The sequence below is a fragment of the Agelaius tricolor genome, unplaced genomic scaffold, assembly GCF_023055355.1.
Source record: "Agelaius tricolor isolate 1412-34295 unplaced genomic scaffold, bAgeTri1.0.p SCAF_20, whole genome shotgun sequence".
In the NCBI taxonomy this organism is placed as follows: Eukaryota; Metazoa; Chordata; class Aves; order Passeriformes; family Icteridae; genus Agelaius; species Agelaius tricolor.
In genome coordinates this window covers 2533170-2549995 of record NW_027269280.1, presented here as the reverse complement: position 1 = coordinate 2549995, position 16826 = coordinate 2533170, and the positions used below count along the sequence as shown (strand labels likewise).

The following is a 16826-nucleotide window of genomic DNA, read 5'->3' as shown; positions in this document are numbered from 1 at the left end:
GCAGCAAGATCTTGGCTAAATTTGACAAGTGAGTGGGGCCTGCAGAAAGCATTTTATTCACTTCATTAAACATGGGGTTTAGTTTGTGCCCATCTAAAAAATCAGGCCCTAGATTGAGCAATTGCAATACTTGAAGACACTGAACATATAGAAGGCCACTTCTTTGGACTTTCAACTTTAAAATGATGCAGAGGGGACCACCAGAACTATTCAGCTCTAGTTATACAATCTTCTCATTTAGTCCTGCATGATTCAAATATTAGACAAAGGGGATGCAAACAAGTAAATCATCTCATCATCTCACTGTAGACTCTGCTCCCTCCAGTCTTTTCTGGCCCTCCAAGTCCTAAATTCTGCCAACTCAGTTGTGTTTCATTCACACTCCATCACAAGCACCAGTCTGGGTGTAAAACAGAAGCCTTTACAGAGAGGTCCCCACCTCATGACCCTCAGCAGCTGGAGGCCCTTGTGTGACAAACAGAGGGCACACAGGACACAAGGCACTGATTTCTCTGCAAGAAAATTCCTTTGCTGGTAAATCAGGAACAAGCTAATGCTACAGGGCCAGTTCTCCTTCTCACCATTTCCACTTGTGTTGGTAACTTCACGTAACCTGTAACCCTTTAGCAGCTCATGTGGATCCAGAGGGACTCACCCAGAACTGCGGAGTTGCCATCGCCCAGCGGGAACCTCTGGTACCGGGGGATATTGAAGGGGGGCAAAAGGTAAAACTTCCTCTCCAAAAGAGGCTCCAGGCGTGAAGCAGATGGGTCTGCAGGGTGGAACAGGTTATAGACCTGCTGACAAGCTGGTCTGAGCTGAAAGACTGAAAAGATAAAGGAAAAAAAATCCCTCAAGCATCAAAATATCTCTTGTTAGAATATTGTAAATATTTGTCTTGAAAAATGACAACTGTCAGGTTACAAAATTGCAAAAGATTTATCATTTATCACTCTCTTATCTCCTAGTTTAGTCAACTGAAACAATTTATTACAATGTTTACAGACTCAAGAACTGCCCAGTGCTTTTCCTGTTTGGAAATGGTATCACCAGTGGTGCACAGGGAGATCTGCTTCTTTACAGTGCAATAAACATGATACAGAAATGTTTGGGTATAACCAGACCCCTGCAAGTGCAGCAGGAGGTGCTCACCCCACCCACCAAGGGAGCAGCTGGCACCAGGACTTACTGTCAAGAGCTGGAATTACAGTTTTCCTCAGAGCAAGCACCAGACCCAGGGGAGACCCAAAGAGGAAGAAGTCTGTGATCTCAAAGTCAAACTTGCCAATATTTCCTCCATCCAGCATCGTGGAGCTGCTGGATCTCCTGGATGTGGGGTCGTTTCTCAGGACACTAGAATGTAAACTGGGACAAGAAAAGAAAATAAAGTCTGAACTAAATCCTCACTGTGTTTTCATAATTAAAGCCTGGATTAGTGACTGACAGTGGATATAATTTCTATCTCTTCAGTGAATGAACTGTGCTAATCAACCCACAGTGACCCCACTGCTCTGGCATCATTTAAATGTACAAATCCAAGCTTCAGGTGAGTTCATTTACACACCATCTCCTCAAAATGTTTCTTCTTTAAGGGTCAAAATCATAGAACATGTCCAGCTTTTCCTCCCTCTCTCAGGTGTCAAATCTGTTTGCAAAATTCCACCTCTGCCTTGTGCAGGCTGGGCAATAAACTGGTTTAACACAGAGATTTAAATTCACATTTTATCTGGATACTGAAGAAGAAGCAGCAGGATTGCTTAGGTGAAAATCCTGGGAATCCACCCTCATGTTAGGGAGAGTTGCTTCTCTGCAGTGTAAATCTGGGGAAGTGAAATGACAGATGTGTAACACTGATAACCTGGCTCACAAAAGGCTTTCTGAGATGCTTCTATTCCCACCCAAAAGCACAAAGCTGCAAATTCCAGTGGCAGCTGTAGTGGGTTATCTCATTATAAGCAGAAGTAGAGTTGAAGGCAGTACCAGCAGTGCCTTAAGAGGGTGTTTGCAAACACTAAAAAAAGCATCAGAACAGGTTCTATAAAACATGAAGGAGAAATGGATATCATAAGAGATGGGTTAGATAAAGGGTTTACTGGCCTGGAGTTGGGAATGCTGCAGATCCAACAGTCTCCTGCCAGTTCTGTGGCCCCAAAACAAAACCTCAGGTGGTGACCAGTACTTGTCACATCCTATGTGCAACAGCTCTGGCTCATCAAGGCTACTGCTGAGGACAGCACTGCTGTGGTCCCCAAACAGGGCTGTTCCACCATCCTCAGCACAGAGCAGTAGCTCACAGACCCCTCAGACACAGCCACAGCCCTGGAGCAGCTGCAATGCTCACACTTTTGGGGAAGATAACCTGCTTTCAGGCAGACTTTGCTTTCCTGCCATGGCAAATAAGGAATAATCCCAGTGACAGCTCCAGTGCTGAACACCGTTCCCAGAGGATGCTGAAGCTCCTCCTGCTCCTGCTGTGTTCCCTCTGGGGCTGCACACAGGCACAGCTCTGTTCTCCTGTTTCCCAGCCAGGGAATGATCAGTTACTTATGCCAGACACACACACACATCACGGGGAGTCAAAACAGTGGTGTCAAAACGGGAGGAACAGGAGGTTACAGCAGTGACAGCTCAAACGAGCCTGTTCCTGTTTCTGTGATGCAAACGAGGCTGCAGAGCCCTGAAACAGCTCTGAGAACAAGCCACCTTTGGTGGAGCTACAATTGCTTTAGCTAACAAGATGCAACACAGGAGTTTGCTGTGTGTGAGGAATGCAAAGTCATTTAGAACACGCTCAGTTTCACTGAAGGCAGGGTGACAGCGATGGGATTCCTGAGGAAAAGCTACCCCCGTGACAGGGTGGGTGCAGGGGCTGTTTGGTGTATTCCACACAGCTTCCCACAGCATCTCTTCCTGGGCAAGGGAGGAAGCAGAGCAGGCACAGCACGCAGCAATTTGGGCATCTTCACTCCTTCTGCCGGGAACTTGGAATTGCCTTTTCAGCAATCAAAGGAAATGAGAGCCAAGGGGAACTCTGGATCTGTCATGCTCCAAGCAACCTGCAGTGCCCTGTTCTCCCTTTAAAGAGCAGCAGATGTACTGTGTGCATTAATTAAACAAGAGCTTATGGATTTCAGAAGCAAATCAACTCATTTACAATAATACAAGTACAGCACAGCCAGAAATAATGTAGTTGTGCAGAAGGACTGAATTTAAAAATAAATGTGTGATTGTACTCTCCAGATGCTGCTCTGGCTTGCTGGGCATTATCCCAGAGAAGTGGGTAGGTCTGATACATGAATAAAAATGAGAGTCTTTGGCACAGGCTGAAATCTGCAGTGGGCACGGACAGAAAGGTCCCTGTGAGCCAGGCTGCCCGTCTGCCGAGCCCTGGAGGGAAACCTGGCTCTGCTCTGCCAACCTCCTGCTCAAAGCCACGTCACACCAGGGCTTGGCTTGAAGAAAAATCATGGGAAAAATCATGGGGAAAATCATTCCTTGATGGCAGAGGCCAGTGGGCGTTCTGCTGGGGCTGGCTGGGAGAACAAGGTCCAGGGATGGGTGTGAGAGCGATGTTCTGCCGACATGCAGGGGGGGATGAGTGGATCCCTGCTCCCCAACCTCCTCTGCCCCAGGGACGAGGTGAATTCCTGCTTCCCAGCCTCTCCTGCACCAGGGAGGAGCTGAATCCATGCCCCACAGCCTCTCCTGCACCATGGATGAGGTGAATCCCTGCTCCCCAGCTTCCCCTGCCCCACAGAGCTGAGTGAGAGACGTGCAGAGAGAGCTCCTACCGCAGCTCCAACCCGCCCCTTTCCCTGAGGGAATCCTGGTTTTGAGCTCTGGGAAGAGACTAATTTTTAGCCCAAGGTCTAAGGGGAGGTTTAAAAACACATAAAACTCTTAAGAAGTGAAGATGCACAAATCTGTCACCCCACTGAATCACGACAGCTCTTGCCAGGGAGTCACAAGTGCTGCATGTTGGGTGCAGGCAGAGCCCTTCAGAGATGGAACAGGAAGGACCAGCACAAAGCTATTTGGAACAACAAAATGAGCAATCCATTATCCACATCAGGCCCAGCACTTATTCTAAAATAGGTGCAAAAATGCATCAAGATGCCTGCCTGATTTCCTTAACTGAGTCTGTGCCCCTGAGGTCAATAACAAGGAGGAAAATCAGCACATTTTTGCACAACTCATATTTTCCCTGTAATACAGGAGACTGTTTTGAGAAGGCAAGAACAAGAGCCTGATTGCCTTTTATTAACCTGCTGGAAATAGCCAAGAACCTCACTGGGGATTTGTAAATGCAGCTGTCTTTCTGAATATCCTATGTGCACCACCAACATTCACTTTGATACCTTCTCTCTCCCATAAATCATTTACCAAAGGGCCCTGACATGGCAGGACAACACAGATCCCTATGCTAAAACAATGACTCCAAGTAGTGATGGAGGGGGAGAAAAGCAGGGGAAGCCTTGAGCACAGGGCAAGAGGAACTTGGATGCAGCTGCAATGCAGGTAATGGGGTTTGCTGTGGGGGACACTGCTCCCCAGTTCCTGGACATGAGAGAAGAGGGATTAAAAGCATATCTTAATATATATATTTATAACTGCAGCATATATTTACTGCAGTTCCTCCAGGCCTGCAGGAGAAAAAGCTCTGGGCTGTCCAGTTCCAGAGGCTGAAGAAAAAGATTCAGTCAGAAAAATCCTCTGGATTTATGGAAATAATCCCTGAATGACCAGAGGCCATGGGCAGACTGCTGTGAAAATTCCATTTTGTTATGTTAACAGACACATTTCTGAATGTCCATTTGAAAAAGGTTAAAAATGTGATACTGGGGGCTTCAACAGTGAGCAACAAATTTGAAACATGTCCTTGGTGCAATGAAGCAGCCATGGCAGGGGACAGAATAACTCAAAATCAGGTTTCAGAGATGCTATAAAATTAATACCACACTGGGTTCCCAGTTCTGCTTCACTGAGTTCCCTTACACGATTTCTCCATTTGCTTTCTGACCTCCATCCCACACTTGGAGCACAGCAGAGCAGCAGCTCCCTGACTGCCTTGGCTGTCACACAACAGCTCAAAGGGCTTCTTGCCATTGCACCACTGATGCAGTAGAGAAGCTGGATTCTCTCAGTGCCACTCAGCAAGAAAGCTGTTAATGTTTTGGGGTTTTTTTGCATATATAACACACCAAAATCGATAACTCTCTAATCTAAATTGTTTTCCTACACCTTGCTTATCACAGGATGACAAAGCAACACTCAGGTTCCACAGATACACCACTCCCAGCTCCAGGACACCGCTGGATCTGCTCCTTCCAAATCTTAAATCTTACCTTGAAAGAAAGGCTTGATGCTGCTTTATCGTGTCCAGCTCATAGGTGGATGAATCACTCCTTTTTCGTGGCAGCTGCTTCTTTGGATCTTCTCCATTGCTACGAGGAATATCAATGTTGCTCCTGCTGAGGTGTCTGCTGGCTTCCAGATTAGAGCCACTGGAACAGTGGCTGTTGTTCACCGTTATCCCAGGAGACAGAAGGTCGGTATCCTGGGATTTGAAATGGATGGATTTAGCTGAATTAAGAATACACCCACATGGTAACACCTCCCTCCTCTCCTCCCTTCCCCATTTACCCCAAGATCCAGTTGAGGCCAGTACAGAATCTCAGGCCCAATCACTCCCTCAAGTGTGGGTGATGCTTCACACCAGGGGGTGAAACATCCCTGTTTAGAGCAAACACACCCAAACTGACACCCATATGCACCTTAGGACATGTCTGCCACTGATAAGGAGAAGAGTCTTTGCTGTTTCAGGAGATCCTCACCCAAAGCAGGCCCTGTGGAGGAGCTGGGGGTCAGCCTTACCTGGACACTCACCACGCTCCCTCGCCGGCTGCTGTTCTGGCTCTCGGACACCGTCTGGTTGCTGTAGCATAAGGCATCAAATCCCAGGATCCCCCCAACACAGTCCCCTACCAAGCAGACCTGAGACAGGAAACAGAAGCAGGGGAGGACAGGGAGGAGGAATAAAAAGGAAATTAAGAGAAGAAGCCCCTTGACTTCAGTTCAGAACTAACAGTTGGACAGAGAGCTGGATCACAGCTGGACAAGCTGGAGTGACAGGATGCTCAGTGCCTCCATCAGTAAAACTGCTCAGCCAGTGAAATCCATCACTGCCTGCAGACTCCCATTCTCTCACACAGCTCAGCTGTCCTGGCTGTCCCCACCAGCCAACTGGAGCAACAGGACAGCAACACAGAGCCCTGATCCTGGTGCTAACTGCAGAAGCCAAGCTGGATCCCCCTTGCCAGCTGCCTGTGCTACCTCAGGGAAGCTTCTGCCCATTTGTATCCCGAGGGGTAAGAGTGCTCTGCCTCCAAGGGTACGAGCAGACAGGCACAGTAAAGCACCAAGATCCCTGGGCAGGAGAGGGCTGGGAAGAAGCTCAGAGTGAATAAACCACGTGACAGCAGAGCAGTGTGACAGCTCCTCTAATGCCTGCCCTTGTGGGGCTGGGGAGTCACTTTGCTCAGAGGTGCGAGGCTCAGTTGTGCTCTTTATGAGGTGCAGCAGCTGCACAGCCTGACAAAATAAACCCAGGGGTGTACAGCTCCAGCACGAGCTGCTGAAGGTCCTTTAAAGCCAGGAATGCTTAAACAGCCTTGGTTTGCATCGGGGACGAGACCTTGTTTAGTAACAAAGGCAACATTCCTGCTCAGGCAAGGTGTGTCACACTGCAACCTGATGAACTTCACAGCTTTGGAGCTTCATTTCTGAACACAAACTCAGGCTTTGCTTCGAATCCCAAAGGTCCAGGACAGCACACAAGCAATAATCTCTCCCTCTCAGAAAGAAAGGAATGGAAAGCACAGCACTTCCTTATTGCAGCCCAGCACTGTCATATTCCCATCCCTCCTGAGAGATTTATGGCAAAGAGAGTTTCAGAAGGAAATTTCTTCCCTTGTTCTTGCTCTGGCTGTGGCCTGAGCAGCCCCTGGCTCACCTGGCCATTGAAGGAGGTGCCCTCCTGGGATTTGATGAACTCACTGTAGGCCTGGTTGGCTCTGACAATGACAGTGGCCACGGCCTCCTGGTACTGCGGGGAGGACGTGGCGAGCAGGGGGAGCGCGGCGAGGGGAATGTGATCCTGGCTGTTGGACAGGCAGCCCTCGTCATAACTGTATGGGCTGAGGCTGCAGAAGGCAAGAGACAGTGGGAACATGGGGAAAACAACTTGCAGGCAGCACAGTCAAGTGTTGTGGTTCATAAAAAAAAGCCTCAAGACAGAAAGGCCATTTATTCCTCTGTGAATGGGTGAGAGCTTAATAAATCTTTCCCTCCCATCAAACGTAAATCTTCAAGGACAACATACTTACACTGACAGAACAACCTCCAGACAAGGAATTAAATCCTTAGTATTTATTGGATTAATTAGAATAAATCAATCTCAGAACTTGTGCTGCATGATTACTGCATTCACCTCAGCTAAGTATGAAATCGAGATTGAATGCCTGGCTGGTACATTAATAAATGCATTCCCAAAGCATGGTCCGAGCTCCCAGTGCTACATGCAGAACACCTCAGGGAAACAAACAAAACAAAACCAACTCCCAAAACACCCCCACTCCATGATAAAACAGCATCAACTTACCTGGACACCAGGGAAAATGCTTCAGAGCAGATGGCTGGACAAGGGACAAGTTTGATGGCAATGTGTCCCAGAGCAGCTGGGTAATGCACCCTCATCACCGTGTCAAACACAGTTGTGATGGTGTTGACATCCCCTTGCTTGGAGCTCTGGTCACCACTTCCTGAGTCCAGGATGTTCCCTCCATGGAGGACCAGGAGGAGGACATGGATTTTACTTGGCTGCATTAATGGCTGCACTGATTCATCCTAGGTGGGGATGGAAGAGAGCACACAGAAATGCTCATTGTTCAAAGGGGTGTGACTTGTGCCTAATGTATGGCAAATTAATTTATGGTAAAGGTTATTAGATACACCACAGTACAATGCTGAGAACCTGAGTACTCCTTCCAGGTCTCTTATCCTGCACTTGGGCATGCACAAATGCACACACAGCCTTAGTCTGACTTGTTAGAAACAGAAGGAGTGCTGAAAGTAAAAAAAACCCAAAAACCTGCATAAAATTGTATCCAGGTAAAACATGGCAGCAGTGAAGACATCCTTGTGTATATTAGGGTGGAAAAATACAGAAATAAGTTGTTTTTTGTGGGGTGCTGAGCTCAGCTGAAGCAGTTGGCAGTGAAACACATTCAGCAAAATTAAGAAATGAGATCAAACAGGTCAGCAAGTGGCAAGTTACTGAGAAGTTGTGGGAAGATCAGTCATTGCATGTTTGCCTAACACAGAAGTTATAAATAAGACTTCAGATTTGCTTGAACTGTTGCAAAAGAGGAAATGAAAAAAGTTCATGTCCCCATAACCCACGGAATGGCCAGCACGTGGCTGGGAGGCTGCTGCATGAACACAGTGAGGGATTTTAATTTGGCTGCCCAGGTGATTTGCTTATTGTGTTGAAGCAATTCCTTGCCTAAACAGGCTGTAATTTGGGGGAAGGAGGGAATTGTATCCTTATCATTAATGCCTTGCAGAAGAGCTGTAAGCCCACTCCTGATGCCCCAGGCAGGTACAGGAGCATCCATGTGCACATCCTGTAACACAACAGAGCAGTAACTATTTTAATATCTATTTGCTATCAGGGCTTTCAGTGTTTACAGCTCCCACACGGACTCAAATCCTCCATCCTACATCTGTGAGATCTGTGCAAACCCTTCTGTACCTGACCCCTGTGCCAGCAGAGACATCTGAGAACATCCTGAGCAACTCCCTGCTGCCATTGAGAGGGGTAAGGAAAGGATGGAGGGCAGCAGTGTTTTCCATTTGGCAAATTGTTCTAATTCGAGCATCTTCAGTCACCTGTTGTCCTTTGAGCAGTGACTGAGTCCCTGACAGACCTGCTGGTGGGAGGAAAGCATGCCCAGGCACACATTAGCAGCCTAACAACCACATCACATTTTTGCCAGATAATGTTAAAGCTTGTCTTACTACACAGCCCACCAGAAGTATTAAAATTCTCATCCAAGTCTGTAATAACGATTTTTCCAGACCTCCTGCATAAGAACGGCCTTGAATTATTTAGCACCATTGCACTGTATCCATGCTGCTCTTCAAAGCTCCCCTGGCTCCAGTTTTAGCACCTGCACAGTGAACCTTTCCCTGGCTGGAGGCACAGGAGGAGCCCTCAGAGCGTCTCAGCACCTCTTCTGCTTCCAGACAAGTGTTTTAAATGTTCATTTGGAGAACAACATGAGTCACACCAAGCTCAGGTCATGCAGAAGTTTATCAGCAGTGCTTTGGAGGCACCTTTCAGTTCATTACCCTCTGCTCTGAAGGAAGTGGGGAACTGCTGATCAGTTTAAGGGTGGAGGTAACTATTCAGAACTTCCTTGTAAGATCTGGAGCCTCTTAAAACACCTAAATCCTGAACCACCTTCAAGTGAGGGAAGCTTTTAACCTGAAAATCATTGCAATTGGTGGCACAGGAATTTCATACTATTTTAGCAGACAGCTTGTGAACAACTACAAATAACTGTCTTTTTCATCTTGCTTTGAAGTCTGTTCTTTTTCTAAAATGAAGGCAGAAACAGGAGGGGGTTGAATTTGCACAGCCCTCTGAGGAAGAAAAATTTCCCACACCATCTTGAGCTCCAAGAGAAATCTTAGGGCTGTGACTTGCTTATTTTGAGGTGGCCAGAGCTGTTCCCCTCCCAGCCACCCACTCTCCTCACAGCCCTTGAGCTCTCAGTCTATTATGGAAAAGCCAAACCACCATGAACTTAGAGCCTGGCACAGGCAGTAATTCCAGAACTCATGATCTCTGACGGACCACTCAGACCCAATGCAGGCACCCTGCAAAGCAGCTGCACCAGCCCTGCAGCACAGACAGGCAGCTGCTGAAGGGCAGGATGAGAACAGCCAGCCTGGGGTGTCTGAGCAGGACTCTGAACTGCAGAGAGCTGGGTTGGCTCGGTGGGGTGTTATTTATTTATTTATTATTTTGCCCAGCGTGCTGACCCAGGCTGTGCTATAACTGGATTCCAAACACGACTCTGAGCAGCTCCATGCTGTGGGCTACAGCTGAGCACTGTCCTTTGCACCTTGGTGCTGCAGGAATGTGTTCTCCCACTCCCACATCCACACTTGCTCATCTGGCATTGCAGGATAGCTCTACCCTTGAGCTGCTCTGATCCCCACAGTTCTTTTCCAGCTGGATACCTGATGCTGCCTGCAAACTACACAGCATTTCCTATATGATGTCCCAAAGATGGGTGAAAAACCCCTTAAATCAGAATTACAGAAGGACACACACAGGTGTTACTGGGGCTCAGCAGCACATGGAGACAAGACACTGCTCACAGCAAAGGGCCCCATTTATCCCACACAGAGCCATTCCAGCAGCACAGGATCTCTCTACAAGCAGCCCAAGCACTCACCTCGATGATACTGAGCCTCTCCACGCTGGAGCCAACGTGGTACTCTGCTGATGTCTCCTGGTACAAGTCACCTGGAAGCACAGAGGTGTAAAATGTCAGCACTCCAAATGCTCTTTGGCAAAGACATTCTTCCATAAAGACACTGCTTGTTCCAATGCCTCACATCTCCTTCATTATTCCATCAAATCATCCTCTCCCTCCTTCCTGCCTCCTTCCACCTGAGAAGCCTGGGCAATGCTGGGTCATTTATTTTCCAGCAATTTCTCCTAACCTGGCTAAGAGCTGAGGACATCAGTGAGCTCTTCTCTCATTACAGAGATCTGGTACTGCTGCTTTATTAAGGATGGCAACAATGGGAAATCCCTGCACGACTGTCAGAAATGATTGGTTTGTGGGAAAATAAAAGGAATTGCTTGAACTACGCTGGGGAGTAGAGATCTGATGTATTCCTACATCTGTGCCTACACAGACTGACTTTGTTGAAAAAGCCTGAGTGTCACCTTCCACCATGCATCGCTCTGGCTGAGGAGCTACAGCTTCCTTTCACCATTTCATAATGATGAGCAGAAAATAAAACTGAGGCAGATACAGTCAGGAACAAAGGATGGAGCAAAAGGGAAAGAAGAGCCAGGAGAAATTCAAGTCATTTGAGACAGAGCTGGGATATTTCATCATTATATGAGAGAATCCTGGCTGTCACACAAAGGAGCCAAACCAATGTGGAAAATAAAAGAGAATCAAAAGCTATCCCAGCTCCCACTGAGCAAGTCTCTTCCAGCAGCACTGGACAGTCATTTTTATGCTCTGTCTCAGCTTCTCCCTTTGTGAGATGAGGATAACAAGTTTTACCTTGTTCACAATGAGGCTGTGACAATTGCCTGGAAATACTGTAAAATAGCACATGCAGTTTGTACTTGGAAAAGAATTACCCTGGACATCATCGCATTCGGGGGTTTCAATTTTATCCATCAGATCGTTGGAACTCCATTTGGTTATTTCTTTCGGGAACATTTCCTCATTATCAGACAAGTCCTCTTTAAAAAACAGATTTTTTGAGAGTCACAAACACAGAAATATGTATACAGAAAAGAGCCAAACCCAGAATTTTAAATAAAACCCACAACTCTCTGCAATCTATACACATTTGGATAGCTTAAGTCAAAATAAACCATATACTTTACCAGCTTTTGTTATATAGAAACCAAAGCACCTTTTGAAAAGTAAACAAAATGTTTTAACTGCATGATTTAAACAAACAAAACTCCTAAAACATGGAAAGAAGCAATCTGAGTTTTTAATGGTACCATGTTTGGCCTTTGCCTTGCCATTCTCTCTGATGGTGCCAAAGCAGCCAGAATGCTCCAGCACAGGACAGGACAAAGCAAGGATTCCCCACTGGGACCCTCCCAGCCCTGTTTGAGGGCTGTGGGATTTCTCTGGGGGAAGAAGGGACAAGGATCACTGCTGCTCATAGGACCAAACCCCTAAAAAGGCAGAAGCAATAAAGGGAATGTGAACTCCCCAGGCTGATTTCCTCAGGAGATGAGACACACATGGATCTGCTTTTTTCCTTCCTACCTCAGTATCTTCCAAACCCTGCGGCTCAGTTCAATCATAGTCAATAAAGAATAGGGGTCCCAAAAATATTAAGTTCTTAGAAGTGTAATTAAAAGGAAGAGACATACAAAGGGGAGCTCTCCTTTCTCTCTCTCTTTTTTTTTTCCATTGAGGATGCATCTTTTGCTGCTACGATGGTTAAGTGCTTTCTAATTTATTTATACCTCTGTGCTTAGTATGTCTTTCCTGAAAATTTTGGGCTTGTAAATTTAATAAAGAGTTATAAACATAATAACAGCAGTAATTACAGATGTCTTGAAGATCTAAAAGCTGTAATCTTCAGAGTCCCAGACTAGGATTTCCCCTTTCTTACTGCTGTACAGTTACTAAGAAAATAATTAGCTGGAAGAATCCCACAATGGGGAACAAAGAAAGGTTATGAAATATATTAATCTTTTCAGCAAATCTGAGCAATAGCTTTAAAAAAATATATGAAGGGCACTAGGTGAAGATCCAAGCAAAGCCTGATTATTTTAGGAGTTTCTATTTCAACTTTGACCATAAAAAGAGAGCAACCTGGAAATTTTGTACCAGCATGCCATTTCCTTTTTCAGCCATGGAAAGAATTTGAGTAAATCCCAATTTCCCTGCACACAGGGGTGTGGAGCTGCCTGTCCAGAGCAAGTGGAAAGCACAGGCCTGTAACACACGTGCTGGCAGAGAATTAAGAGGACGATTGCACTCTAAGCTCCTCCAGCAACTTAATCTAAATATTAAACTTAATTCCTTGAGAGGTCTAATTACAGCCCTTACTGCTGCTCAAGTGATCCCTGAATGGGATATTACTCCCATTATTAGCATTTATTACAGGATAGATATTCGATATTACTGTATTTGTCACTATCTTTACCAGGGAATGAGGGTGAGTGGGAAGCTGGAGACAAGGAATCTTCTGGGACTCAGGTTACGCCCACTGCACTGTGAGGAAATGTGTGTGTGTGTGTGTGGATGGGAAGCACTTCTGAGGAACTCTGCTGGCTGTTGACTCACATCCTGAGCCCTGCCAGTTCCCATGGTACCGACCCCGGCAGGATGAGCTGCGAGCGGAGCCTCGTCCCTGCTCACAGACCCGCAGTCTCTGCGGGCCAAGGGGCACCCAGAGGTTCCTCCTGGGGATGGGGCTCTGTTCAGCTGCACACACATGCCAAGGCTTTGACTCATGAGCCAAAATCCCACCAGATTTAGGGACAGACTTTTCAACCCAACCGTGCCGACTGCAGAGGACAAACTGTGCATACACAGAGACTCGCAGGAGAGCAGCTGCTTTTACTCTTAGCAACCTCCTGCAAGTATTGCAACAGAGGTGCACAAGGCTCATTTTTGTTAATTCCCCTTCCCAGGCCTGTTAGGAGCATGCCAAGGATTCCCTGGGCCCTGGATTCCCTGGCCCCAAGGATTCCCAAGGATCCCAGGTGGAGCTGTCTCCATCTCAGTTTTATTACTGAGTAATTAAAATGGCAAAAAGCGTGTGGATAGCGCCGGTGCCGTTTGGATGACTCACTCCTCTTCCCTTATATGTGAGGGATTTATTGGAGCAATATTTGTTGTAAATGCTAGTAAGTTAATAAATAGTTACACTTAAACTAAGTTGGCCCTTCCCTTTCCCAGCAGGAGACACACATTTATCCCAATTCACACATGTCCCAGCCATTTCAGCTGCTGTTGTGCAGCTCAGCACACTAACACACCCCTCTCTACCCCACAGTTTGAGATCCATGCCTAAACACTCATGGGAGAACTCTTCTGGAACATGATACTATCAATTTTTGGAGGTTGAACTTCAGCTGAGCATCAGCTTCGCAAAACTGGGGCGTCATTCTTTTAACAACTGCATTTCCCAACTTCATCAGCAAATATTGCACCTCTCACTTCCATCAGACAAGCCAGGAGGAGAGTCCATCTGTTGTCAATAGAGATGGAGCCCTTCAGGCTTAAATTTGCATAAAGTAGAATATATAAAATGAGTGCAGTGGAACAAAGCTTCTTCACACACACATGCACAGAGGAAAAAAATATAACAGTATTCTCTTAATACAGATAATCAAAATTACTTTGAGAATTCTGGAATCAACGCTGATTAATTTTGGCACCTGAAGTACCTTGCTGCATTCGCTGTTGGTATTTCTTGGAATGGGAGAATGAGGAGTTAATAAAGGCAAATTTGGGTTTCTTCAGGCCCAGACAGGGCAATTAATCATACCTCTTACTGATTAAAAAACAAATTAGAAAAATAATCAGTCACAGTGAATCATTAGGACACACCCACCGTCCAGTTAGTACTGCTGGATTTCACACACACTCATTTGCACCAAATAAAATACAGCCCCAAGGGGTTCAAGATCCCCTGTTCTCAAACAGCTCAGACTGCAACTGAAATGGTGCTGCATTAATGTAAGAGTCTGCTGGGTGATGCTGGAAGAAGCTGCACGTCATGGTTAGAAAGGAAAAGACTTCAAAGCAAAAAAGTCTCAGCCTTTTTCCTGCTCACCCCCCGCCCTTCATGCCTTCCGTTCTCTTACCCCACCATTTCAGGGAAGAAACGATGGTGATTTAGGCTCCACATACCATGTGCATCAAAGAATTCATCATCTGAGCTGTCATCTGAATCCCTGGCAATGCTCTGCATCCTCCACTCGGAGATACTATGGCGCGAGGGACTTGCTGGAAAAAACAAAAAAGCTTTATGCGAAACGCTACATCCACAAGACAGAGAGTTCCCAACATGATCTTTGCTGGAGGAAGAATCATGTGTTCTCCAAGAAAATTCACTGCTGCAATATTAAAAAACACAAAACCCCGATGATGCTGGTGTGATGTCAGTGTACTGCTTTACAGATCCTGTTTGTTTACTGTTGGTAGAACCTGCCAGCAAGATGCTACATTAAAGCAAAGCTGCTTGGATCACTCTTCTGCTATTTTGAATGGCAGCTATTTATAATTGTTAGTAGGACGTGCAAAATCAGCTGGGTTTTAAAGTTTGCAATTAGGAAGGAAGCAGGCTGATTGGAAGCTCTCTCTGTGCCTCTCATCAGCACACAAGCCATGCCTCTGCTTTGCTAACTTTCGGGTGGGTAGCTCAGCAGAGCAGCCTGGAGAGGAATAATCTGTTTTCTGGAAGGAAATTGCTTCCACAAAAATTGGATTAGAGATCTGTTTAAACTTTAAACTTGAATGATTTAAACAACATGCTATCTGACTACTTCAAAGGAAGCTGTCGGAGCAGCGGTCCTGACAGAGCAAGGAGAAACCCCAAAGTCCTTTTAGTGCTGTTTGCCCTCCTGTTCCCACACCTACCTACTCCCTTTCACTTTCGCCTCCAGAGCTCTCTGAGCTAAATATAAAGACATTATGGCTTCTTCTTTTCTTTTTTTCAGATATAATTTAGCAACCATCCAGCCCGAGCACTTCTCGGCTGAAGTTGTCTCAGAACAGCTGCCTGCTGAAGGGAGCGCTGTCCAGAGAACGATGGGAGGGAGGGTTTGTCCCCTCGTGCCTGTGACACAGAGCACACAAAGCACTCACAGCAGCCACCTCACCCAGCAAAAACCTGAGGAGACTGACAAGTTCTCATTTAGCATGTACAAGAGCCTGAAAGGCTCCGGTTACTGTGACAGCCGCACAAGCCGTTTCGTGCTATTGTTCCAACAGACTTGAATATAGAAGTAAAATTCTCCTCATCTCCCACCCGGCTGTCACAAGGATGGAACAAGGATGGAGACCCTGTGCAGAGTCAGGTAATTACAGCTCAGCAGCCCCCAGCAGCCACCCTCGGGAGCAGCCAGCGAGGAGGTGGCAGAGCAGAGCTCATTCACGCCCGAGTGACGTCAAGGCACTCACATAATAGTTGCTAAAAATAGAGCACCTAATAACACATGGGAGGGCAACAAGGGTCCTGCCATCACCAGAGGTCTTGCTCGGGTGGTGGAGAAAAGGAAAAGCTTTGGAGAAAAGGCGTTTTTTTCAGCTGGAGGTGGCGGTGCGTCGCGACAGCCCTCCTTGCTTCCATATGGTAATGTGCTGCCAGCATGAAGGAGGATTAAAATATCTGTGTGACGTACTTCCCAGCACATCACAATTAATTTCTTTCATTACTTTTCCTTGTAAAAGCTGAGACATTCTGCAGTTGAAAAGAAATTCATGCTTTGCTCCCAGTGAAAACCTTCAAGTGAAATCCTGAGAGGTCTGAAAACTCCAGCTCTCAGTGAACTTGTCAGCAGAGGAAGAGGGGGTTTGTGCAAAGAGCATAATGGGGGATGGGTGCATCAATATAAAATCCTGGTGCAGGCAAAGTAGCCAGTATTTTTATCTTTATGCAGTGATTTATGAAGCATCTGGTAGGTTCTTCCCTGGGGCTCACTCGAGTGAGTCATCGCAAGGTAAAACTACTGCTCCTCTCTCATTCACCCCACGATGAAATCAGTGATGGAGTGGGAAATAAAAATGGAGACTCAGCTCTCAATATTTAGTGCATATGTTAGATGGAGAAGCTTCACTCACCCAGATGTTCCCTCCACTGTCACGGGAAGAAATGCTGCCCCTTGGGGTTTTCATGGGTTTTTTTCCCTCTTGCAGTGAGAGCTGCAATTTCCCTGCTCCCTGCAGCACTTGGCTAATCAGAGAGGGAACTGCTGAGGGTTTGAACCTTGTGGCTGTAACTCACCAGGGAGTCACCTCTCTGTACAG

The 16826-nt window shown here is 46.5% G+C and overlaps 1 protein-coding gene across 4 annotated transcripts in view; it reads right to left on the bottom strand.

Moving 5' to 3' along the window:
* PITPNM2 (phosphatidylinositol transfer protein membrane associated 2) overlaps window positions 1-16826 on the bottom strand; it is a 126272-nt gene that overhangs the window by 21874 nt on the left and 87572 nt on the right. For all 4 annotated transcript variants that reach the window (XM_071445019.1, XM_071445018.1, XM_071445020.1 and 1 more), the window contains 9 exons: window positions 14709-14804; window positions 11456-11560; window positions 10527-10597; window positions 7661-7905; window positions 7013-7202; window positions 5875-5994; window positions 5346-5557; window positions 1190-1365; window positions 656-826 (listed from right to left, as the gene is read on the bottom strand). In XM_071445019.1, the coding sequence (XP_071301120.1) occupies window positions 656-826; window positions 1190-1365; window positions 5346-5557; window positions 5875-5994; window positions 7013-7202; window positions 7661-7905; window positions 10527-10597; window positions 11456-11560; window positions 14709-14804 (1386 nt within the window). The remainder of the gene's footprint in view (window positions 1-655; window positions 827-1189; window positions 1366-5345; window positions 5558-5874; window positions 5995-7012; window positions 7203-7660; window positions 7906-10526; window positions 10598-11455; window positions 11561-14708; window positions 14805-16826) is intronic.